At 40.8% G+C, this 26,425-nt stretch overlaps 1 protein-coding gene across 1 annotated transcript; it reads right to left on the bottom strand.

Moving 5' to 3' along the window:
• Positions 1-989: 989 nt before the first annotated feature.
• On the bottom strand, positions 990-21,760 carry CDCP2 (CUB domain containing protein 2; the record flags this gene model as incomplete). Its single annotated transcript, XM_089518671.1, is given in 5 exon segments — positions 990-1,307; positions 9,289-9,467; positions 12,293-12,646; positions 16,045-16,386; positions 21,400-21,760. Coding segments are annotated over 5 exon segments (1,554 nt in total), but the record flags the coding sequence as incomplete, so codon positions are not given.
• Between the last annotated feature and the right edge of the window lie 4,665 nt (positions 21,761-26,425).

Genomic DNA, 26,425 nt, shown 5'->3' on the forward strand with positions numbered 1-26,425 from the left:
AACTGCCTATCAGTATGCAAAGGGATCTTGTAGCACCTTTGAGACTGACTGAAAGAAAGATGCTGGTAGCATGAGGTTTTGTAGACTTGAGCCTATCTGAGGAAACAGTAGCATCGCTGGGGAAGGGGGGTGCAGGCCACACCGGGTGACACCTCAGAAGAGGGGGTGACACCTGGTCAGTCCCCAACCCCTGTGGGGTCTTCCCGGGGCCTTGGGCACCCTGTCTGGGATGCTGTGAGGCCTTGGGCATCCTTTCTAGGCTGCCATGAGGCCTTGCATTCCCTGTCTGGGCTGCCATGGGGCTGCACAAGCATTCACTTGTGTGCGTGCGCACTCCCATGCATCCATGCTACCGTGTGGGGCATGTGTGCCAGAAGTCCCACCCCCCACCCCCCACTGGGTGTCACCAGGTTGGGTGACACCACTGTGAGGAAATTAGCTCAAGCAGTGGCATCACTAGGGATATGTATGTATGCATGTGGGTGTAGCCTGCAGTGGGTGACACCTCAGAAGAGGGGTGGGGTCACCATTGGGCTCAAGTCTTTGAAAGCTCATGCCTCCAGTTTCTTTCTTTCAGTTAGTCTCAAAGGTGGTAAAGACCCTTTGCATATGGGTTATTCAAAAACGCCTTGCATATGGGTTTTTGAATAACCTGCCTATGTTTTTGTATCATTGTTTTTGTATTCTTCTTGTTCCAGAATAAAGGCAGGGGGGATAGAAGAAAAAAGAGAGAGGACACTAGTAATCATCTGTCTAATGCACCCATGCTGAAACTGTGATTCTGAGCAAGTTCTGTTGAGATCCAGGCTGGCAGGAGCCAAGAGCAATCTAACAGTGTCATTGTGTGGTGCTATTGAAGATAGCCACCTAATCTGACTCCAGAGCACATAGCCTCCCAGGCGCGCCCTAAGTAGCTGGCATAAAAACTGGATGAGTGTTCAGGCACAAAGTAGCTTCAGTTTCTGTTGACTGACGAAGTCATAAGCACCCTATAGCAAGACTAATCCAACAATAGCAATTACCATAAGAACCCCAGCAAGAATACAGATGCTGATGAAGACAATGTCACTGGTGTCCTGGCCCTTGGTCTCATAGGCTTCTGCTGCCTCTCCATCCTCCTGCTGGGAGTCTACCAGGTTCTCAGCATACTGGTTCAGCCTGTAGGGATCAGAGCCAGAGATAAGATTCACAGACGCCTCTTTCCTTTTAGGCTCACACTGCACTTCATACTGGTGAACGTCCTCCTGATTTCCATCTGAAAAGTCAATGTGCAGGATGCTGACAATTACAGAGGTGTTATTTCTTTTCTAAAAAAAGACAAAAGGAAAGAAGTGTTTTATAAACAGCTTCAGTTTCTGTGCCAGTAATAAAATTTCTTAGGATTTCTTAGGCCGATTCTATGAAATACTGTATTAATTACACATTTAATATTTTGCTATGTTTTAAAGATAAAAATAAATAAATAAAGCAATTCATACAAGGCAGCTTGCCCAGTCCGTGATCAACCAAGCTGAACATGGCCCAGCAGCAGTGTATTGTAGTTGCCATGTGCTTGACAACTCCTTATGTTTTTGCTCTGCCAGACAGACAGCAAAATTGGAGGCTTGTTGAACCTTTAGTGATATTGGAAGCTAAGCATGCTCAGGCCTGCATTGTACTTAGATGGGAAACCACCAAGAAATACCAGGTGCTATGGGCTGTATTCAGAGGAAGGTAATAGCAAACTAATTGTGCACATTCTTTGCAGAAGGAAAACTATAAAATTCATGGGGTCACCATAAGTTGACAGGTCTATGTCAAGCTATGTGTCTAGGTATGGGCCTACAACTGAATTTACAATGGTAAATGCATTCTCCATGATCTTATATTATGAATCACCAAGGAGGGGAGCAGAGACCTATTGAGAGAAAGGTGAGCTATAAATAAAATCAACAAATATGACAAGAATCCTGTTGGAAAATTACAAATGTGTAATTACTGCTGTTATGTAGATATGTAGTCAATCCTGGCCCAATGCTCCTTCCCCACCAATCTCCATTTACCAGGAAGCAGCAGCTGCAGTTGATGGAGATCTGTTCTCCTGTCACTCAGGCTGACTGACATTACCACCCAGTCCCAAGAGTGATCCCTGTTCTGACAGGCAAAAGCAGGGTCCCTGTCACATTTCCTCTCTCACTAGAGATTGCTTGAATGAGGAGTGGATGGGAACATCCCTCAGCTGTTTTTCAAGGGACAGTAGAATGGACTCCTATTGAATGAAGCAGTAGCTGCCTGATAAATGGGACTGGGGGACTTCCATGGTCCTTCTATGTCCCCAAACTAGGGAATATGTGAATTCCAAACAGTTACAAATGTGTAACTCTGTCATGGCCAGCCAAGACGAGCTCTCGGAGGATGAGGAGGAGGATGAGCCTCTTCCAGAGCAAGGGCTGATTGAGGCTACGCCAGGTATTAGTTCTGCTCTGCCAGGTCCCAGCTGTGCTTCCCAAGCCCCAGAGCAGGAGGTCCAACCAGGTCCTAGTGCTGAGGAAAGGCCTTCTATGGTGCCACAGCCTAGTGGTGACTCTGGAGACGAGGCGTGCCTGCAGGTGCCTTCTTATCAAGAGAGAAGGGCCGAGAGTGCTTGCAGGCGCAGATCCAGGAGGATTGCAGAAAGACAATTAGCAAACCAGCCTCAGGTGGCTCGAGGGAGAGTTTCCCTGATTTAAGTGGGAGAGAGGCTTGAGTTTATTGCATGAGCCCTTGGTGTGATTGCTGTCGCTCTAGCTCCTGACATCTTGTTACCTTGCTACCTTGTTATCTTGACCTCGGACCGGACCTTTGTTATCTCTTGGATATTTTGACCTTGGACTGTTTTGACCATGCTGCTTTCTGGCTTCCTGACTTTGGCTCGTCTTTCGGCACGCTTGACTTTCTGCAACCCCGACATTGGCTTGTTTCCTTGGCTTGCTCTTTGACTGCTTCTTCACAAGGTTTGTTTTGCTTGCACGTGTTGGCTGCAGGCTTGGTTATCAGCATAAGTCAGAGATTGCTGGCAGCAATCCCGGACAAACTCCAGGTTAAACATTAATTATTCTCCAACAAGATTATTATTTTTTTATTATTATAACAAATATATCAATCACACAAGACAAACAATACAATACAGTACAAGCAATACAATATTCCCCAATACAAAATACAAAAAACATATATCTTAATGTTGTAATTTCACATTAATCTATTAACATAGTTTTGTATTTACATTGTCTCTCTAACATATGCAATAAACTTTACTATGTTTTAAATCTGCCTTCTCCTTGGTACCGATTATAAACTCCTTTTCTTTATTTTCTAGGGTCTTCATACCTTTTATACTTTTATTCCAGATCCAATTTCTTATATCTTTTTAAACATTCCCATTCTTCCTTTCTTTCATCTATCTTCAAATCACTTATACGAGCTGTAAGTATGTCCATTTGCATTGCTTCTGTTAAGTTTTCTAACCATTCCTCTAAAGTAGGCATTATTTGTGTTCTCCAGTATCTGGCAAATGTAATTCTTGCAATCGTAATCATATATAGAATTAATCGTCTATATTTTATTTCTATTTTTTTTCTAAAATACCAGTCATATTTAATAGAAATAGTAAAGGATTTATAGGTATATTAATTTCTAGTATTTTTGACATAGATTTCTGTATTTTCCCCCAAAATTGCCTTGTCTCTTCACATTCCCACCATAGATGATAAAATGTGCCTCTGTTTTCCACGTTTCCAACACGTACCACTCCCAGCTTTATACATTTTATTTAATCTATTTGGGGATAAGTACCAAGGGTGATGCATTTTGATGTAATTTTCTTTATAATTCTGACATAGTGTGAAGGAATTTGTGTCTCTCCCATAAACCCATATCAATTGTTACACCTATGTCTTGCGACCACTTTATCATACATTCTTTTACTGTTTCAGACTCCAGATCTCTTTGTTTTAATATTTTGTAATATTTTGATATATGTCCTTTTTTCCCATCAAATATAACATTATCAATCTCGTTCCTTTTAGCTGTTAGTTCATGTTCTTTTTTATCAATTCTGAATTTTTCCATCAGTTGCATTTGCAGCAGCCAATTCTTATTGTACTATTTCATTATTGGGTTTCATTACTAATTTTCCATTTTCATCTTTTAATAATTCTTTATATGTTATCCAGCATTGGCCTTCCTGTTTAGATCTTTTATAAAATGCCTCTTGACTTGAAATCCATAATGGCCATTGATTATAGAACATTTTTTTAATGTTTAACCAAATTTTAAATAACGAGTTCCTTATAAAGTGATGAGAAAAATCATTGTTCGCATTAACTTTTTCATACCATAAAAAGGCATGAAATCCAAATCTCATTTTCGTACTCTCCAGTTCTAGCAATTGATCATTTTTCAAGAGTACCCATTCTTCTATCCATTGGAGGCTATTCTCCAACAAGATTCAAGCCTATGTAACTAATGCATCCAGCTATAGATATATAATTAGATGCTCTTCTGCCCCCCATATCCACAAAAGAGCTGTGGACACCCACCCGCCCCCGGTGGATTAAGGTGTGTCTCATGGGAGGTAAAAGGGAAGATCCCGATCTAGGTTCTCGCCTTTTGTTCCTATTATTTCTAAACCAGAAAAAAATCACACTAGATGGGCAAACTATAGCTCAGTCTCTCTATTAAACATTGATGTTAAAATATTAGATGCAGTATCAACTAATAGGCTTCCAAATTAAATAACAACAGTAATTTACCTACAGTACTAACTTATTTAAGTTCAGCTTCAAATTTGAATGCTTTAAACACTGAAGACATGTTTCTGCTGCCTTTAGCTTATTTGACACTGAAAAAGTGTTTGACAATTTTAATTGGCTGTTCTTTTTTGGGGTCTAAGAGCTATTAGATACCAAGGTATATTGGTTCCTTGGATATTGTTCAAATGATTAAGGTGAGCTTTTCTGCATTGTTTGCACTTCTTGAGTTGGATAGGGGGGATTCAGAATCACCCAAATTAAGCACTGGTGCCAGATACACATCAGGACAGCTGTGATTTGCACTTGTTCTGTTGTGCATCAGTCCCATTGTGCATCAGGCACCAATGTGCATCAGGCATTTTTCCAGTTCTGCTGTGGAATAAGGTAGCAGCAGCCCTCTACAGGATATGGACATTGCACAACTACACAATTCTAATTCCCGCAGACACAAGTCCACTTATGAAGATGCAATGCCCCCAAAGGATTCCAGCTTATATTCCTGAGTCCTGAATCTTAACCAATAGACAGCACTGTCATATGTTGCATGAGTTTTTCAGTAGCTGAAAGACTCATACTCCAAGACTGTGAAGACAAATAGGTCACCTTTCCATTTTTCAGTGGATGCTTCTGCTTTAGCCATACACAAAAGCTTGGTTGCTTGCTCCAATTTGCCTTGGAAGATAGGACATAAAATTCCACCCAGGCAGAGCTATGCCCCATCTCCCCTTTTCCACCTGTCTTATGCCTGCCCCTATGTAGTGAGAGTAGGGTAAGAGAGAGAAGTATCTGGTTATGTCCTTATAATATACAACATCCTCCAGGATATTTGGAGGGCCCAGAGGATGGATTCATTGTAGTGTACCTGGCTACAGTAACACAGCCTTGCTTCCTGGCTGCCACCCTCCACTACATGGCTGTGTTGTGGGGGGAAACAATAGACAAATGGATTTTGAGGGGATGGGGGGGTCATTGTGTGAGGAAGATAGTGAATTCCTCCTTGTACAATAACCAGAGGGGGGGGGGGAGAGAAGTATTACAGTACTTTGACAAATGTTAGTGATTCTTATTTTAATATATGTTATATCACATGATCACATCCTATGTTTTTCTGTCCTTTCCATGTTAACTTTTTCTTTTTTGGCTCTTCTCTTTCTGTATTTATATTTTTAAAATCCAGTATGTTATTTTGTAAAAACAAACAAACACCAAGCCCCCCCAAAAACACCTTTACACTACAATACATTGTTGACTTACAAATGTATTTTCAAATAAGAACAAATTTAATAAAGGGGAATGGGGTATGTGAATTTCTCCTGTGATTCAGTAAGTGTATGCATTGTTTTACATTTATGTGGTGGAGATAAACAGAAAATTCTACTTGTATGTGCTATGGATGCATATCAAGCAGCAAGAAAATCGATACAGCGGACCTGATTATGAGCTACTCAGAGCTGGAGAATAATCCTTTACATCATAAAGGTATGCCATATCCTTCCCAACCATAGTACATCAGTCAATCAATGTATGCCTTTATCAGAACATGCATTAAAATGCTTGTACAGCTTTCCTGTTCAAAGAGGGAAGAGCACACAAAGGAATCTAACAGATCTAGTGCCAAGAAAAGTGCTCCTCAAACTCTACAAAACTAGAAAAAGCAGAAGAGGATTGTTAACATCCTGTCATGCCACTGTAAATCTGACCTGTAACATCAGTTTTGAGAAATACACTGACAAACACTCATGGTTATTAGGCAATTGTTCTAGGTGAATTTTAAAGAGATCGATTTCACACCTCATGGAATCATAAAATGGTACAATAAAGAGAAGCAGGCTGATCATCTCTCTTGAGGGATATCTCATCATGAACAATAAAAACTGTGACATGAGGAAACTTGACTCAGCTGTTATGGGTATGGTTTTAGACAGACAGACAGACAGACAGACAGACAGCTGTCTGAAAATCTTCTAAATAATTAATGACTTACTCGGCATTCTCCAGAATTTGTTGTTTTTGTGTGCCTTCAAGACAATTCCAACTTATGGTAACCATTAAGGTGAACCTATCACAGGCTTTTCTTGAGAGGGTTTAGTGAGGATTCAGACTTTGTCTTCCAGGATCCAACCCTCAAAACCACTACACCACACTGGCTGTATTACATAGGATTTTAAAGAGATATTTGGATGCCCTGTACCTTTTGATTATCAAGCCAGCAGCCTAATAATTAGACATACTGTGTTGGATTTTCTCTTTCTCTGCCTGTTGCCACTCTCTGGTCACATACAATTTTTTTACATTCAGGTTTTTACATACAGGTTTGTTTTCTGTACATCACAGAGTCCTTAGATTTTAGGCCAGATACAACATTTATCAGGAAGTAGTGCATACTGTTAAGTATGTGGGATGACAAGCAAAAACTATGGATGATGTAGGAGGTGCAGAATCAGTTGCCTGATGTTGTTTTTTTAACATTAAAAGCAGCCACTGGCATTGTGCGTGTGTAACTGGGCTGGGAAGTAGTAGAACTAGTAGGGAGTTGAGCCAGTATGGTGTTGTGGTTTGGGTGTTGAACTACAACTCTGGAGACCAGGGTTCAAATCCATGCTTGGCCATGGAAACCCATTGGGTGACCTTGGACAAGTCACACTCTCAGCTTCACAAGGAGGCAAAGGCAAACCCTCTCTGAACAAATCTTGCCAAGAAAACCCTGTGATAGGATCACCATAAGTTAGAAATGGCTTGAAGGCATACAACAACAACAACAACAACAACAGCAACAATGACATAATCTAGAGAAGGCTAGCATGTCTCCTCAGGCCATTTTCTTGCCTGATGTATCCTTCTCCTGGAAGCTGCTATTAGCACCAATAGGAGTTTTTCTACGAAAAGCCTCTATTTTAGTCAGGACTTCAGCAGGCCCTTGCCTTTTTCCTCTCTGCCCCTTGTGATCACAATGAGTATCACCTTCCCTTCCCTGGTGTTATTTGCATGTTTAAAAACATGCACATTAAATGCAAAGAGTAGACACATCTAACATAGAGTGTAGTCTGTCCTTCATGTTTGAATTTGTGCAACCTGAGGATAATTTAACACATGGCAAACATCTGGAAGAATTTTGCGTAGTACACAAACAGCGCTTCATAGGAAGAGGTGGGCATACATATTATTATCATCATGATGACGTCTTTCAGAAAAAAAATTATGCCAGGTTGTCAGCCTGAGTGTGGGAAAGGTCTTCTATCCTGAAAGAAAATTTAAGTCAGACTGGTCTTTCTGCCTGTACGACATGGAGTACTAGTCAAGCCACAAAGATAAAACCACAGTTGCATTACTAACTTCTGTTCAGGCATTGGTTCACAGATCACTTTTTTCAGAGTACAATGAAGATAATAAATTTAGCTTATCCACAAACAGGAAGACCCAATAGCCCCAGTTACTATGACCTGGGGTTAACATGGCAGAGAGAAGAGGAAACAACAGAGGTCAGCCCATAGGGCACTGACCAGAAAATATAGCCTGGAAAATGCTAAGACACAACAAATGTTAGCAGATGTCCTATCCCAAAGAGTTCTTTCAATCCCTTCAACTAAACATCCATAGGCACATCTACCATTGTAAGAAAGTAATGTGAGATTTCCCCTTGTGACAGGAGTTGAAGGGTGATATATATTCCAGGTCACAGGGAGGATGTATGAGTGCCTGGACTGGCTCATGTCTACCCTTTTGAGTGCCATGGCAATAGAAAAGTGGTGGATTAGATAATTATCTATGTCTGTACCATATACTATTCTCTCCCTTATATTTGTTTTCTCGTTCTTCCCTTATTCATTTACCGATACAGCTATGGCTTTCAAATTTGTTATTATTTGTGTTGAACAAGCAAAGTCATTCCACTGACAGGTAATCCAGACAGGAAGCAGGTTTGCCAGGATGAATACAGGACATGTCTTCTGTTATCTTTAATAGTTAACAGATCCTGAAGCAGGAAGAAGCATATAAAGTTCCACCAGGTGGAACTGCAGCATTGTCTCTTCCCTCAGCCCCTCCGACTCACCTCTTAACTGGTGCAGCCTTCATTTACTAGCATTGGGGTGTGGAGAAGCATCCAGCTCTGTTCCTTGCTGTGTGATGGACAACAGAGAGAGAGCAGGGACGTAGCCAAGGGGGGTGTTCTTTGGGTCCGGACCCCCCCTTCCATTAGAAAAATGAATGGTGCGTGCTGCTGTGCCGCCGCTCCCAAGCCCCATTATAATGGTGGAACCCCCCTTCCTAAAATCCTGGCTACGTCCCTGGAGAGAGAGAGAGAGAGAGAGAGAGAGAGAGAGAGAGAGAGAGAGCTGGAAACATCTTTGCCAATTCCAGTTGTTTTCCAGTGGCAAATAAATAGTGGGAAGGGGACCCTGCAGCACATAAAAGATGGTGTTTTGGAGAAAGATGGAGGAGACATGCTGTCATTTTACCTGGCAGAACTTTATAGTACAGTGGGCTCTTGGTATTTTTTCTTACACTGGTCACTTACTTGTGGTTCTGTGCCGCAGGTTTCAAACCTTGCATGTATCCTAAAGTTCAGGCCAACCACTTGTGCAGGGCAGGATGGGACCCCTAAATAGACCTTATTTCGTTCCATCTGGGCCAGTGACTGCGTGGGGATCTGGATCTGAAATTCTGTTCGTGTGCAGGTAACATTCATAGGAACAACTATGGAGAATGGGGAAAGAAAGAAAAACAAGAGTCTTCTTTGAAATCACAAGAGGTTAATGATAATGAACCAGCAGCATCCCCAGAAATGAATCAAACTTACATACTGTTAGCATGCAGAGGGATCTTGTAGCACCTTTGATACTAACTGAGCAAAAGAAGTTGTAGCAAGAGCTTTCATAAACTTAGGCTGTATCTGCACAGCAGAATCAATGCAGTTTGACACCATTTTAATTACCATTGCTCAATGCTTTGAAATTCTGGGATTTGGAGTTTTGTGAGATATTTAGCCTCCTGACAGAACTGTGGTGCCACAACAAAGTACAAATCCCATGATTCCATAGGATGGAGCCATGACAGTTAAAGCAGTGTCAAATTGCATTATTTCTGCACTGTGACAGTAGCTTTAGGGTGCATTTGCACTGTACAAATAAGACAGTTTGCCACCGTTTTAACTGCCATCGCTCCATCCTATAGAATCCCGGGATTGATAGTTTTGTGAGGCACCTGCACATTTCAGCAGAGAAGGCTAAAGACCTCATAAAACTACAAATCCCTGGATTTCATAGGCTGGAGCATTTAAAGTGGTATCAAACTGCATTATTTCTACTGCGTAGATGCATGGAATGAACTGGTTCTATGGCTATGATCAGTCATAGAAATGAAAAATTTGTAGTTATGCTGATTTGATGACAAGCTCAGTTTTAATGATGGTTGCAAAGGCAGGAGGAGAGATGTTGTCTATGAACAGAGTGAGAGAATGCCCGTATGAATGGTGGAGGGAGCTTTGGAATGTGGTGTGTGCAGGCCTGGAACCAGAATAGAGATGTGATAAACTGGCCAAGAGCTCATGCTACAAATTCTTTTGTTCAGTTATAGATGCTACAGGCTCTCCCTACATAGTGGTATTCCAGACTAACATGGAATTAGACACAATTAATGCGCCTGGCATATCATTGGGCAGTTAATGTGTTGTGCTGTGTTCTAAAGTCCTACATGGACACACAACCACTGCTTGACCCAAATCTAGGAGGAACAAAATCAAATTCAGCACAATATTGGCTGTTAGGGAGTTACAAACGTGCAACCACGATAGTTACGCTGTGAATGCCAGCTCAACCATCTCAATCCCCACTTATTGGGAAGAAGTCACTGTGATCAATGGGACTCTGTTCCCCTGTCAGTTGGGAAGCAGCTGACTGATGCTCCCACTCCTCTGGTGAATGATCTCCATTGCAAAAGTCAGAAGCAGGATTCCTGTTACAATTCCCCCTCGCACTGGACACTGTTTGTTGAGGGGTGAATGGTAACATCCATCAGCTGCTTCCCAAGTGACATCAATCATAGTGGCTGCTTCTCAGTAACTGGGAGACATTCATGGTCCCTATATGTCCTCTACATATGGAATACATATCAACTGTGAATGTCAGTTACAAATGCATATTTCTAGGCTATGCACTTCTTACTCGCCGTCATGGTTCTGGCCATCCTGTCCCAGCTTCCCACATATTCCTCCAAAGACGCCATCCTTGAACACTTTAGACATCTATGTAAACTATTAACATACAAAATATTTTCCTCTTCCACAAGTGATGACTCAAAGAGGGATATTTGCAAATAGATCCCACGGCAGTGTATAGGCCAGTCTACCTTTGATTAGTATGCAGCTCACTTCTTGCAATGCTATTTTGTTTTTCCTAGATTGTAAAAACACTCATTTCTTTATGAGTAACCTGATCTGTTCTAGCATCCCTGCTCATCTTTACTTTAGGAACCCTCAGTGAAGTAAATACTTCATAGCAGTTTGTTCTGTATATTTACAGACCACCACCATCACTAGGCAGAAGACAAGATTTGAAAGATCCGACTCTGCCCAGTGGTGTCACTAGGGGTGTGTGTGGGTGCAGACTGCACCAGGTGATAATATAAGGGAGTGACACCACTGTTCCTGAAACACCAACCTTTGGGCAGAAATGGGCGGTGGCATTCACCTGCTTCCCTTTAAAATGCTTTAAGAGATGGTTGGAATGGGGTGAAGCTCAGTGGTGAGAGAAAGGAGAGGCCCTAGAATTTTTTAAAATTAAACTTTCAAAATTTTACTTTTTTAATTTAATTTTTTTTTTAAAATCTTCTTTAAAATTTTTCTTTAGAAACATCACATTTTAACCAAATCGTCACCATGTATATGTAAATACATTTAGGTTGTGCATATGATGTTGTAATTTGAAGGTATAATTTTAATTTTGCTAATTTTTTATGTCACAACTAATAGCATTACATTCAGTGTGGTATATGGGAATTACGATTTATGAGAAATATTAGTGCAAAAAAGCATTACTAAGTGTTTGGTGTGAAATGGGGGGAGGTCAACGGGGAGGGGACAATGGGTGACACCAGCCCTAGTGACACCACTGAATTTGTCAAAGGATCTAAGTTTAATGGATGTGCACATAGTCTCTTACAAAGCTCAGCACATTCAAAGTTGAAAATATAAGTAAAGTTTAAAACGTTAGTATGTTACAGGATGCAATGTAAAGCTGGAAAAGAGATAATTTTTTGCTGAAATCAAGGTGGCCTGCTGGCAGAATGTGACCATATGGATACAAAACGGAATATTACTGGCTACATAGCTATATAATTTGTATGCAATATATTAACCCTATCCTGCAGCACACTCATGCACTTCCTGACCACTTGTAGTTTGTGACATTCATGTTCTCCATCACAATCATTTTCATCCTTGTTCTGCCTCTCTCTTGTATGTGTTATTTTTTAATCCATAAAACAGAAAAAATGAGTGGCAGAGATGGGAAAATGGGCCTTACCTCCAATGTAGGACACTGAGAAACCGCGGTTGGCGGTATTTCTGTCTGTGTGAAGGACCAAGAGTAGTTGGTTTCCACTGGATATAATAGGAGACAGCATTTCTCTCCCACACCACTTTCCTAGCAGAGACGCCTTCTCAGTGCCTCCATCAAACACAGCCAGATGGTCATAATCACAGCCATCTGTCAGGCTGTTCCGCCCCTCAAGATCCAAGTCCAGGAAAAAGACTTTTATTCGATATCCTAGGGGCAGCTGGACCGTCCAGTGACACTTGATATTATTGGGGTAAGAGTTGGGATATTGAGGACTGGAGAAATTTCCTTTGATGGTGGTATATACCTCCTGACATGCACCTGGTTACAGAAGAAAGGGAATGGGATACTGTTTAAATAGCCATAGCATTGATTCGTTGTAAGTCTGCTTAGAAAATTCCTTAAAAACTCAACTCCCTTCCCCCTTTGTGGAAAGTGCTAGTTCACCTTTGTAGTTCCACCCAGGCTTGGCTGTAAAATGGCAATATTAGGAACCAGTTTTTGGCCTCAGCTTAAAACTAGCTGGGAGCATAAACAGCCAGTGTTGAATGGCAGCTATAAAAGCCTATGTATGTTGGGGTTCAGAACCTGGTAGCTTGAAACTGGTTTGTGCCAATGAAGTTACACTTCACAGTACATATTGGTGTGTCAGAACCATTGTGGACTTTAGTCACCAGCTTATGCACAACCAAGCCATGTGATCTGAACTACAGTAACAGCCTTGTGCAGGTGCCTTTTACCACACTGTTTCTGATGAGACAGGTGCAATATGTTGCTTAATGGTTCTGCTTGCCTCTCATATCAGAGATACAGTTCCAAAGTGTACAGACACACATGCAAACTGGGTCTATTATTGCAGATTATTATTGAAACATTTTTTCTGCAAAGTAAAAAAAAAAAGAATAAAGGCACAATTTAAAATAATAAAATACAATTAAAACCAGAAGAGGTTAAAATTCTAATTGAAATGTACTCAGTAAAACAATGTAAACAGAGTCCAACATATTTAAATACTGAAACAAAAGCCTTCCTTAAAAAAAACAGCATCTTTACAATGTGGAAAAATACCATTAATGAAGTAGCTAGGTGTATTTGGGTAGGAGTAGAGCTTGAAAAATTACTCTTTGGACTCTCACAGTTCCAGAGTGATGCTGGTTGGGCGATTTGGGGAGGTGAAATACAAAAAATAACTTCTCTAAGCCCTGAATGTGAGTTACACAGTTTGGGTACAACAAGTGAAAAGCCTGTTTCAGAGGTTGTTTGGACATGCAAGAAGGCCTGTTGTAGAAGACCACAGTAAGTAGATGGCTTTGTACTATAGAACACAGTTATTGAGACATCCTGGTTACAAACCATAAAGGCTTCATAGGACATCATCAGAGCTCTAACTTGGGTTACTAGCTAACTATATCAGAAAAAAAAAATCAGACAGAACATTTCCCATTCTTCAGCATCTGTCCAAAGGGAGAGACTTGGGTCCAATTGTCACTACATAATTATATATGCTAAATTTCCTCATGCAGAAATTCTCTCTGTGTGTGCACTCGTGTTTGTATGTTATGATTTTTCTTAATATATGCAGTGGTGAAAATATGGTCCCTCTTTAGTTATACATTTGTTATTCTTATTAGTTGCATTTTTATCTTGTGCTTTCTCTAAAAAAAAAAAAAGTATTTAGGACCTGTAACATAATTAAAACATTTTTTAAAAATATAACAACTCCACAGAGAGGGCTGTTGCATTCCACAGTCTGAGGGCAACACAGAAGAAAGCTGTCTTTGTATCATAAGTAGGTTCCCTGCAGATGATGGCATCCTCTTGAGGGCCTCCCTTGAAAACGTTAGCATTTGAGCAGGCTCATAAAAAGATAGGGCATATTTTAGGCACACCCAAGAGGACTGATCTCTGTGCCATTTTCTGGATCTGTAGATTGGCATTTTGCCTCTGTTTTCATGCTAACTCTAGATGCAATGTCCATTGTCACAATGTGATTTTGACTCATCATTTTCTTTGATCTGAGCTCTTACCCTATTGATGTATATTCAAAAGAAAAGTCTATCAATAGGGTAAGAGCTCAGATTTGCCATATCCTGGAGACAGATGAAAAGCTAAGATCTCCAGGATGAGGTAAATCTCAAATTGCATGATGTGAGGCTACATTGAAAGGAAATGCTCAATGTGGAAAAATAATGGCTGGCTTGAGCAGATCAAAATGAACATTAGAATCAGATTTAACATTGTCTGAGGCAAAAACTGGGTGGCCTCCAGGGATTAGGAACATATCGTAGAGGATTCATAACACTTATGGAGGCTAAATTCCATCTTTGTAGTTAATAATAATAATAATAATAATAAAGATTTATTTCTAGCCTGCCCAATCACGAAGAATCTGGGCGGGTTACAACAATAAAATACAACAAATTACAATGGAGGTAAAAAAAAGATCAAACCCTAGACCTACCCTCCCATTCCCAGTACTAAAACAGAATTAAACAGTAATAGTATAAAAACATTAAAACATTAAAAACATTAAACAAAAAATAGGCAGAAGGATAGGCGGGGAAGAGTAGACAGATGAGGGGGCAAATATCTCTATATCTGGAGAGGGTAACTAAGTTGGAAAGGCCTGCCGGAAGAGATCCGTCTTGAGTGCTTTCTTAAAAGTTGTCAGAGTGGAGATGTGATGGATTTCTTCCGGCAGGTCCTTCCATAGTTTAGGAGCAGTAATAGAAAAGGCCCTCTGGGAAACTGATGTTAGCCTAGATTTTTTTGGCTGTAGTACATTTCTTCCAGAGGACCTTAGTGTGCGGGACTGACAATAGGGAAGAAGGCGTTCTCTCAAGTACTCTGGGCCCAAGCCATGTAGGGCTTTAAAGGTAATCACCAACACCTTGTACTTTGCTGGGAAACTAATAGGCAGCCAGTGCAGGGACTTCAAGACCGGTGTTACATGGTCATTCCTAGAAGTTCCCATGATCAGTCTGGCTGCCATATTTTGTACCAGCTGAAGTTTCCGAACTTGGCACAAGGGTAGCCACAAGTAGAGTGCATTACAGAAGTCCAATCGAGAGGTTACCAGTGTATGTACTACTGTTTCCAGGTCCCTCGGCTCAAAGAAGGGGCGCAGTTGGCGTATCAGACGAAGCTGATAGCTGGCGCTCTTGACTGTTGCATCCACCTGAGCTGTCAGTTGGAGCGACGAGTCAAGAAGCACCCCCAAACTGCGAACAGAATCCTTCAGGGGAAGTGTGACCCCATCCAGAATTGGCTGACAGAACTCCATTCTTGGATTCGGGGTTCCTATAGCAAGTACCTCTGTCTTACCTGGATTCAGCTTGAGTCGGTTTTCCCTCATCCAGTCCATTACCGCCCCAAGACAGGCATTCAGAGGAGAGATGCCATCCTTAGTCACTGCTTCAGTTCGAGACATAGAGAAGTATATTTGGGTGTCATCAGTGTACTGATAACACCCCGCCCCATGTCTCCGGATGATCTCACCCAGCGGCTTCATGTAAATGTTAAACAGCATTGGGGACTTTAGTGAGGCCAGGGTTTCTCTCCACACACACACACACACACACACACGGAGGAAATACAATGGATATCTAGCCTCCTTTACCCAGGATGACTTCTTGTGCTAATAGAGATGCCAAAGATTGTCTCATGCATATGATAACTTAAATACTGACACATGGTAAATGTAGAAGTTTCTTCTATACCTGAAAAGTAATATGCTTTGAAACCTCTGCCTGCAATGTTGAAGTCCGATTTGAAAACAACCAGCAGTTCTTGTGCTGAGGAGACCATATCTGGAGGCTTCATGTTCCCACAGTAGTGACTGAGAAGTGTATGATCCATAGTGGGACCATCAAAGATAGCCACATAATCAAAATTGCACTGCTCATCATTTTCCATCTGAAAGTCAACAAAAATCAGCTTGACAACAGAATTTGAAGTTGCTTGGATGACCCAATGGCATTCAGCATTGTTGGGGTAATTTTCTGGGTAATCTGGGCTTGTTATTGATCCAGAAAGGCCAGTCAGCACACCTCCACAAACATCTAGAAATGAGAAATGATCATATATTAAAAATAAAAAGCAGAGATTGCTTGCAGTCCTTGAAGATGGTGGAAAAGCTCGTTCACAGATTCCAATCTCCATCCCTTAAAATAATGGATCTTGAATGTGTGCAAGAGTTGTTCAAGGGGGAAGGTGTGAGACTTGGATCCTTTCTCTTCTTCCTTCTCCTCCCAAACTTTTTATGTGTAAAATTTATACATGTGTTGAGTTAAATATTAAATCTACTTAAATAAAACTGTTCTAATTTGAACAATGTTATCTCCTTACAAAATGTTAAAATATAAATATATATGAATGTGCAAATGAAAATACGCACACTAGATAAAGAAAATATTTTATTCATGTACTATGTTCAGTGGGAGGTGGGGTGGGGGGGGCGACATCTGTGTGTAATATAAAGGAGGATCCCAAGGGTGAAATGTCAGAGTACCATTGCCTTAAAGAGAACCAAATCAATATAAGGAGATACTGGAGAAGTACAGAAAATATGAATAGATAGACCAGATAGGTGTCCTGAAGGGAGAAATGTTGTGGGTCTAGCCATTTCACATTGGAGATGATAGCTGGCATCCTGTCAGTGATGTTTATCACACTATACTCTTAAAGTGCTACTATTCCACTTTGACTCCTCTACCTGCCTCCTGTTGCATTCTGGGATTTGCAGTTTTAAGGAGGGGTATTTAGAACTTCTCTGCCAGAGAATTCTAAATACCCCTCCTTAAAACTGCCAATACCAGAATGCAACAGGAGGCAGCTAGAGGAGTCAAAGTGGAATAGTAGCACTTTAAGAGTATAGTGTGATAAACATCAGTGACATACACATGTTGTGTTACACATATGGAGTGCTTTTACAGGACATTATACAGTGGCCAAGAGCCAGTGTGGCATAGTGGTTTGAGTATTGGACTAGGACTGGAGACCAGGGTTTGAATCTAGCTTGGCCATGTAAACCCACTGGGTGACCTTGGGCAAGTCACATACTCTCAGTCTCAGAGGATGGCAATGGCAACCCTTCCTGAAAAAGCTTACCAAGAAAACCCTATAATAAGTTCACCTTAGGATCATCATAAATCAGAAATGACTTGAAGGCACAAAACAACAACAAACACAATGACCATATCTAGCTGACAGGGCCGGAGGTCTCTTGTGTGGAAGATGTACAGAAGTGCATCGGGAGCAATCTACAGTGGGTTTCCTCTCATAGTGTGATGGAGTCTTGGCCCTGCTGTAGAGTGCATAGAGACTCAGTGTAGTACACATAGCAATATGCACTTGCAGTCATGAGTCCCTGTTCACTCTGCTACAATGAGTCCCTGTTCATTCTGCAGTGGGGCCCCAGATTCCATTACAGAATGAGAAGGGACAAGGTATCAGCTATGCACATTTATGTGATCCGCATACGTAGCATTACAGTGATATTCAGTATAGGTAACTGCAAGATGCAAGGTGACATAGGTCGGCTGGAGGTTAATTGTGCTAGGCAAAGGCCTAAATGCCATACCCTCTAACATTTCACAGCTGAAAACTGGGATGTGTGTGGCCAAACAACATCAGTGTGGACAAAATGGCAAAGATTATTGAGGAAGAACACACACTAGGAGAGACTGCAGTGGTTTGCTTTTGCCTGAGTTTCCTGGGAAGGGCAAGATTCATCCTTTTCTCTGCTCCTCTCCTCCACTGAGTTAACTGAGTGCAAATTATGTTTGCACTTAGAACTTAGTTTGCAGCAATTGAAATAAACTGAGGATGAGGAGGGGCTGTGGGAACATGAGAGAAAAACTGGGACATTTTAAAAACAGCTGGAAAATTTGGGACAACAGGGGATTAATCAGGACTGTCCTTGGGACACTGGGACAGTTGGAAGCCATGAAATATCCTGACAGTCCCAGATCCCATCTGATTTTGGAAGCTAAGCAAGGTCAGGCCTGATTAGTACTTGCTCTACTGTAGTACTTGGTGCTGTAGGTGCTGCAGCTTATATTTCAGAGGAAGACAGTGGCAAACCACCTCCAAGTACTTCCTTGCGAAAAAAACCCCTATGAAATTTATGGGGTCACCATAAGTTGATAGACAACTTGAAGACACATATACATACTCAGTAATGTAAAATCTTGGCCAAAGTGACACAGAAAGAGAAGATTGTGTGTGTCTGTATGTGTGTTACAGCTGGGCAATGATTTTTAAAATGATTAAAATGTCAGTGGAATAGGATGTAAAAGAAAGTTCTCTACACAGAATGATGTTTTTAGTTGGTGGGAGGCCTGGAACATCTTCTAATATATTTAAAGGAGGTTTTATAAGTTCATTGCATTTGAGAAACATTACATTACATGGTGGCCAGTCACCATGGGTTTACAAAGCAAATACTTCTCTCAAAACCCATGGGCTTTTCTCTGCCAGCTGCCAGAGACCGCCTTCTTCCAAGTACTTACTCTGAAGTAGTCTTACTGAACGCAACAGGGGTTACTTCTGCAGCGCAAATGGCTTCAATATAATCACAGCCTGAGTTCCCATTGTTGGGTCAATTTCTGTTTTCAATTACACCAAGGCATTCATGGAGAAGCAATAAAAGTGGAGAGAGAGAAAGGAGAAAGAATTAAGCCTGCAAACCCCTTCCTGCTGATGCTGGCTGGCCCCGAGACAGAAAGAATCCTGTACTGCTCTTGGATCCCTGGTTGAGTACACAGGAAACACTCTTGGGGGGGGGGGGGGAATCATTTTGCACTTGAAATCCAAGTGCTTTGTTTTCTTGAATTACCAGGAGTATGTATAATAAAGCTTGATTATCCCATGAATCCATTTCTATGGGAAGGTTTAATCACAGTTTAATATGAAGAGGAAAAATATTAACTGATTTAAAGGAAGTTTTTAGCAAAGATTTCCAAATACACTCCTCCCTCCACATTCACTGGGGTTAGGGACACAGGACTCCTGTGAATGTGGAAAACCCACAAATAACAAGAACACCATGTTTTCACCTAGCGAAAACCTCTCTAGAAATCTCTAGGTCCTCCAGTGCAACTCTGTGATCAACATCTGCCAGACATTGGCCACAGAATTGTGCTGGAGGAGCTACTGGAATGTTCTCTCTGGAATCTCTATGTCCTTCAGTGTGACTTTTCGTTAAGGTTCACCATAGAGTTGCGCTAGAGGACCTAGATATACCTAGAGAGAACAATCCGTGGATAATCAAATCCACAAAAATCAAAGCTGCAAATGTGGAGGAACAAGTGTATTCTGAAAATAATTGATGGCTGAGATCCTGAATGGGGAATTGCACCTTGCATCTTGCTAACAAAATTCCATTATAGGTTTGCCTTAGAGAAGCCATACATTGGAAATGACTTAAAGGCTTACGACAACAACAAGCCTGAGAGATGCAGCTATGATACTCTCCCACCCACCTTGCCCCCAAACCCCCCTTTTCTCACAGACACCCAAACCTAATAGGCACTGGCAGGCACCTCCAGCAGTTCCCACAAATGATGTTATTGCTCTGTGTCCAGCTATAGGAAAACATTTGTACATCTACTACAGCCTCTCCTAGTGTGTGTTCTTCCTCAATAATTTTTGGAATCTTGTCTGCACTTTGATGTTGCTGGGCCATACACATCTCAGTTTTCATCTGTGAAATGTTAGAGGGCATGGTATTTAGGCCTTTGCCTAACACAATTGATTTGCCTTGTCATTCTCCTCCAATTAGGAGTGGTCAGGTTTGCAGGGAGAAGCTACCATTAAGAAAAGGTAGATTTGGGGGTTATTTGGGGTTTTGGGCAATCATGAGTGAATTTAAGGACCAGAAAGTCTTAACACCATTTAACATGATTGTAATCCACCAAAAGATGCTAGCTGATGAATAATGAAAAATTTAATATTATAGTGCCTCTCTCTTGTTAGCCTTAACTATGAGTGGAGACTGCAAATTACTCAGTTAATCTGGCCGAGTGATTCCGGCTCAGAAACCCATCATCCACAGCCTAATATGCCAGCCACTGTCCAGCTCAAGCTAGGGTCTGCAGCAACTGTACCAAGTGCAGACATGGTGGAAGGAGTGCTTTTCAACCAGGATCCTGGAGTCCAGTAATCCAAGCTGAAGAAGCTGGGAGTGCACCTTAAATGCAATACTCTGTTAATTAGAAACAGGCCAGGAAGGTTGAGTGCCTCTGGAGAGCTTGGGAAAAGTTAATTTTAGACTACAATTCCCAGAATCTCCCATAAGCACAGGCAGTTGTTATGTTGGTTGAGTTTCTTAGAGTTGTAGTTCAAAATGTAACCTTTTCCAAACTTTCATAGCAGACCCAGTTAGTCTACAAACTTTGTACTGCCTACCAATCACAGCAGCTGATATTATTTCTCTACAGAAAGCAGGTTGAGTACACATGCTCACCTGAGCATAGCTCTCTGAGCCAGGTCCCAGCCCCATAGACTCCCTGATAACCACCATTTCCTTCTTGCAGCTTTTGTGCTTCTCTTTCTACATGCTTTCTACCCTCAGAGCATATTAAACAGATTCTGGCTTTGCTTTACTCTCTTGCCATCCTACATGATTGGGCATCTTTTCTCCTTTCTATCTTACTCTTCTATCCATAGGTTGTACTTGCACAATAAGGCACTTTTTGTGTGTGTGAATTCTTTCTACTTCTAGTAAATTTCCCAGTCATTGTTTGCTTGTTGCTTTAGGTTTGACTCCACTTTTCGTATGTTTTACCTTTCCTTTGGCTTTGCTTCTTCTCACACTGATGGTTTGGAAGCTTAAGTGATCTTGACCCCCTGTCTATCTCTAGAAAGACAGCTTTCCTTGAGTTCTTGGTGAATTGCTTATCCAGCTCCACTGACTGGTTAAACTCTTGCATTCATCACTGACTCTCATCTCCTAGAATTCTACTCTTGTATTATTGACTTCTTTCTACATAAGACTCATACATCCACTAATATATGACATCGTAACTTCTGGGGTGGGGAAAAACAAAACTCCATTTGAGGAAAATTCTAACCTTTTTGGAAAACGGCAGAGAAACCGTGGCTGGCCACATGGTTGTCTGAGTGAAATATTATACTCATGACATTCCAAGATGATGTAAATGGTGGAGGAAAACTTGTACCACAGAATTTGCCGAGGAGGTTTCCTTGGTCTTCTGAGACCCCATTGTAGATTTTGATGTAGTCAAATTCACAGCTGTCATGGAATTCCAGGTCGAAGTGATGAAAGGTGAGCAGAACAGACGATCCTTCTGTTACCACAATGAGCCACACACAATCTATATCATAAGGGTAGAGTCCAGGGAAATTTGGGCTTGAGACATTGCCATGGGGTGCTGAGAGAACTCCTCCACATTTAATACCTAAGAAAAGTCACAAAAGTTTGAAAAATTATCCAAAGTAAGTTTCCAGCCCAGTGATCACAGCAGCCCACTGCTCTTATGCTATAAGCAACTACTTCAGTGGTGTTTGGGACCACTTGTTTCTTGCTTAATGTGATGTTGTGTTCTTTGCTTTCTATAAGTACACGCTATGCATTTTTTCATAATATTATTTTCTTCATAACATTTTTGCTACTTATATATGGGTCATTCATTGGACCATATTTACTGGCTGACATCAATTGACAGCATATTTTGAACCAGTTTTGGGACCAGTTTGATATATGTCCAGAGAGTGACTGAACATCCCACAGTGTTGTATTATTAGTTACTGATAGTCTGGTATTTTATGTACTTTACGTTAACTGGAATCCACCCAGAATATCTGGGACTGGCAAATTGAAAGGAACATCTAAACAGCTCCAGTAGGAGTTGTCTTCTTCCTTAAATATTCATGGCTGGCATGTGGAATTCATTGGCACTGTACATTATAACATACTATAGGACAAGGTCATCATTTACTACATAGACAGAGTAATATCCAGTGCTATAATCTACCCAGTGATCATAGAGTTAAAGCCATGGGGTTTTATTTTGTTTTTAAATAGCAGAGACTAATCATCTGTTACCTTTCTCCCTTCCTGGGCTTCTTTATTCTGTGTACGTTTAGCTGCAATTCCAAAATAATTAGAGGAGAAATGGATTTTCCCTATGACCATGTATTGTTGTGAGCAACTCTGGTGGTAATTAGGGTGGAGGTGGCTTGAACATGAATGAGTAATAAAAGCATATTAGCTATGAACACAGTGTGTGTGTGTGTGTGTGTGTGTGTGTGTGTATTAAGATACAGAGTAATGCAATACTATGTAACTATAGTGGAGGGACTATTTTGGTGAGGGACTGTTCTTCAAAATTTTCACACCACATAACTGATAATACATAAACAACTTTACATAAGAGCCTTCACACATATTACATAATTGCACATTATCTTCCTCTAGGTTAGTCAACATACCTAGCAAGGCTTCTACTTAGGCAACTTCCACCACAGTGAAAATGATAATTGCTTAATTTCTAAATTTAACTATTAGCCCAATAATAGGCCACAATATCAATATGCATTTACATATTTTTCAAAACATTATCTATAGGACTGTAGGTGTTGTGCTGCAATATATACAGCAAGATAATATGTATGTTTAATTTGGGTCCAGTTCCATGAAGGTCAATAGGGCTATGCCCATGGAAAAGAGCACATTGGTTGCAACTATCAACATACTAAATTACAGGTCATGTCTTTCTTTCTAATAGCATTTTAGCAATTGACTTTTGTTTTATCCCAGCCTTTTGGCAGTAGATACATGAAATCTTAAAAACAAATGACATCTAGTCATTAGGACCCAAATACTGCCAAATGGTTTAATGCATGCAGTGCTACATGTCATATTATACACACCAGATATAGGGACTGAGGTTCTTTCTATTTCGTCCCTCTTTCCTCAGCAGAAATTGAACAGTCTAAAAAAATGGATTCTTAAAGTCAAATTCTATCAGTGAATAAATGGAAGCTCTCTGCCAAGAAAAGATGTATGGCAGAGTGAGATGCACTTTAGAACTGACTACCATCCCTTCAGAATGCTGTCAGCAGGTCCTTGGAACTTAGAACAAAATTTTTGCTGGAGGCAGTTCATAGGTTTTCTCTCTTGATCTCACTTAGTGAACACCATTCACTATCTTTCTTTGCACACATTGTTTTCTGCCGTTATTTATAATTCTATTCAAACTGGCCTGCTAGTTATCCACAGCCCATGGGTAATGAAATAAACAAGGTGTGGGGTAGGGAAGTAAGACAGTTATAATTCATTGATGTAAATATCTTTTTAAGTGTACAAACACATCTTTTTATTTGTAGCTCTATTCAAATCACTTAACCTTCAGCCCCACTTCTCAAATCAACTGCTCTTCTGTAGTGTATAGTTTTTTTCACTAGGACTGTTCCAAAGAAAGAGAGCCAGTGTACTGTAGTGGTTTGAACACTGGACTATGACTCTGGATATCAGGATTCAATTTCTCTCTTGGTCATGGAAACCCATTGGGTGACCTTGAGTGAGTCACAAACTCCCCCCAAAAACCTGTGATAGGGTCACAATAAGCCTGAAACAACCTGAAGACACACAACAACAACAAATCTCAAAAGAAGTAGCTCAAGGCTATCGGCCCATCCTCCTGATCCAAGGAATTCTTATGGATCTAATGGCCCTTGTGTACTTGGAATTCCCCATTCATTTCAGTAGAGAAATACTGATTGTTGTGCACATTTCCTTTGCACATCAGAATCTACTGCCACCACTCAATGAAACAGAGGTAGCTTAAATGTGTCTGATATTATTCATGTGTGCATTTGATGGCACTTGGACCCTTAGACTGGGGTATATATGTTTAGGAGAACATGCTTGTAAGCCCTGCTTTACAACCTATACATGGAGCAAACGGCTAAAAGAAGTGCAAAAGAAGCATCACTGGTACACAGAACATTTCAGATGGGCCATGTTGGCTAATATCCTGAAGTATATTAGTATGAGTATGGAAAGCAAAGAACTTCCACTTAGAAAGCAAGTATCAACTTGCAATTGTCCCAGAACACAGCCCCAAAACAGCTTTACCTTACCTTTCTTGGTGTTTATCCCTTTCGCTGTGCACAAAAATGTTATTGTCACAAGGTGTTTCAGGAGCATCTGCTGCATCCTTTGATACAGCTATGAAAAGAAAAATGGACCTAGTGCCAGAAAATAGCAAAAGTATACTCAATGCAGCTTATCTGAGAGGGGAAAAATAGCTGGAGGCCTGTCGAATTAATAATGAAATGAATAATTCATTGCTTGTTTGAATTAGTAACCTGATCTGTTCTTTGCTTCCCTCACTCGGTTTTAACGATCTGGATCAAATGTCCCTAGGATTTACACTGTACAGGATACCTTGTCAATACACTATATTTGGAAGCGATAGTAATGGTTGGGATATGATGCATAACTACAGTAAGTCTGTGCTGACAATATGCCCTGAAGGGCTCATGAAAATAATTTCGTCTACCATGCAAGATAGGGAACCAAATTAGGAATTTCAGATTTTTTTTTACAGGGAAATGTACCTGGGGAATTATTTTGATCTAAAAATGTGGAACCTGTTGTTGCCCAAAGCCAGTTGTTGGTTTTAAAAGATAAATGTGGATGGTATGTGGGCTGCAATGAGCCAAGTCTATGTGGGTAACTTTGGAGCATGTAGATGTTTAGGACCCACCGTCCCTTACTGTTAGCCATGGTGGCTGGGGTTGAGGCAAATTGTATGCCAAACCATCCACATAAACAAAGTTCATGATACCAATGATATCAAAATAGGTGGTATTCCATTTCCAAATTATTGTTGAATATTATATATTTTCTTCCTTTTTAGAGATGAGTTAGCAGGAAGCTAGTAGTGAGTTTTGGGCACAATACAGAGTACATTTGATGGCTTTCCTTTCCAAGAAGCAATCGTAGGATTGACACTTACTTTGCCTGTGTCTGTAATGATGTCCGTAATGGTTTACCTTGTAGAAATATGTCCCCAGGCATGGAGCTAAAGTGACAAGGAAAACATTTGCTTGCTTACTTTCTGCATGGCAAACAGCTGTGAAAGACACAGAAGCTGACAGAATCAAAGTTAACAAACCTATGTTGGATCATTTTAAAGTTGTTATTTTGAAGCTAAAACTAAACTAAAGATCTCAGATTCAGAAAGTGTCTGTTTCCAGATAACCCAAGGAGGACTCTAAATCTTGTACTTTGAATGTTTATGAAATGAAATTAAGTGGAATCTAGGAATAACTCATTATGTTATTACCCAAAGCCTGAAAAGTGATTTTAAGATTATGATTAGTTACTGCTGTAGTTCCAAGACTCTGTGGTTTCTCAGGGTTCTTTCCTGTGTCCCATGTTGTTTGTCATTTTATAAACTGATTTGGATCGAGGTACTCATCACATTTTAAGATTACATCAAATTGAGAGACAGCTTTCAGGAAAATAATTTAGTTACAAGTAACGATTTATTTGTAATTCTTTCTAAGCTCCAACATATGGATGAGATCCAACACCATAGGAATTTGATCCTTCCTCCCCTCCTGTCCAAGGCACCAAAACCTGCTCCACAATTTCCTGGATTGCTGGAGTAGGTATTTGAGTGCATGAAGTACCAGGAGAAGGGTCACAGTGGATGCAGGGGCATCACTAGGGCCCCATTTCCACTGGGCATATAAAGCGACGTATATTGCTGCGAGTCTGGGTCGGATCAAGTTTCTGAGTCATATTCGAATCAGGTCCATCGTTCCCATTACAAAAGGGAGCAAACGGACTCAATTTTTCTTGACCCATGTTCTCGGTCGCATTGATATTTCTTTGTTGTATTTTGATGCATTTTTTTTTGTTCCCCATTCCCATTGCCTTTCTGGAACCATTTTTTTAAAGCTGTCAATCAAGCGCTTAGACGATTAGATGTCACAGTGACGTCTAATCCCCCTCCTCCTCCTCCTCCTCCTCCTCCTCCTCCTCCTCCTCCTCCTTCTTCTTCTTCTTCTTCTCTCCCCTTCTTCTTCAAACCCCCCAATATGCAGCAGCCAGCCACCCCT

This window comes from Sceloporus occidentalis, unplaced genomic scaffold (assembly GCF_023333645.1).
Source record: "Sceloporus occidentalis isolate IW3139 unplaced genomic scaffold, rSceOcc1.0.p SCAF_3, whole genome shotgun sequence".
NCBI classification, from domain to species: Eukaryota; Metazoa; Chordata; class Lepidosauria; order Squamata; family Phrynosomatidae; genus Sceloporus; species Sceloporus occidentalis.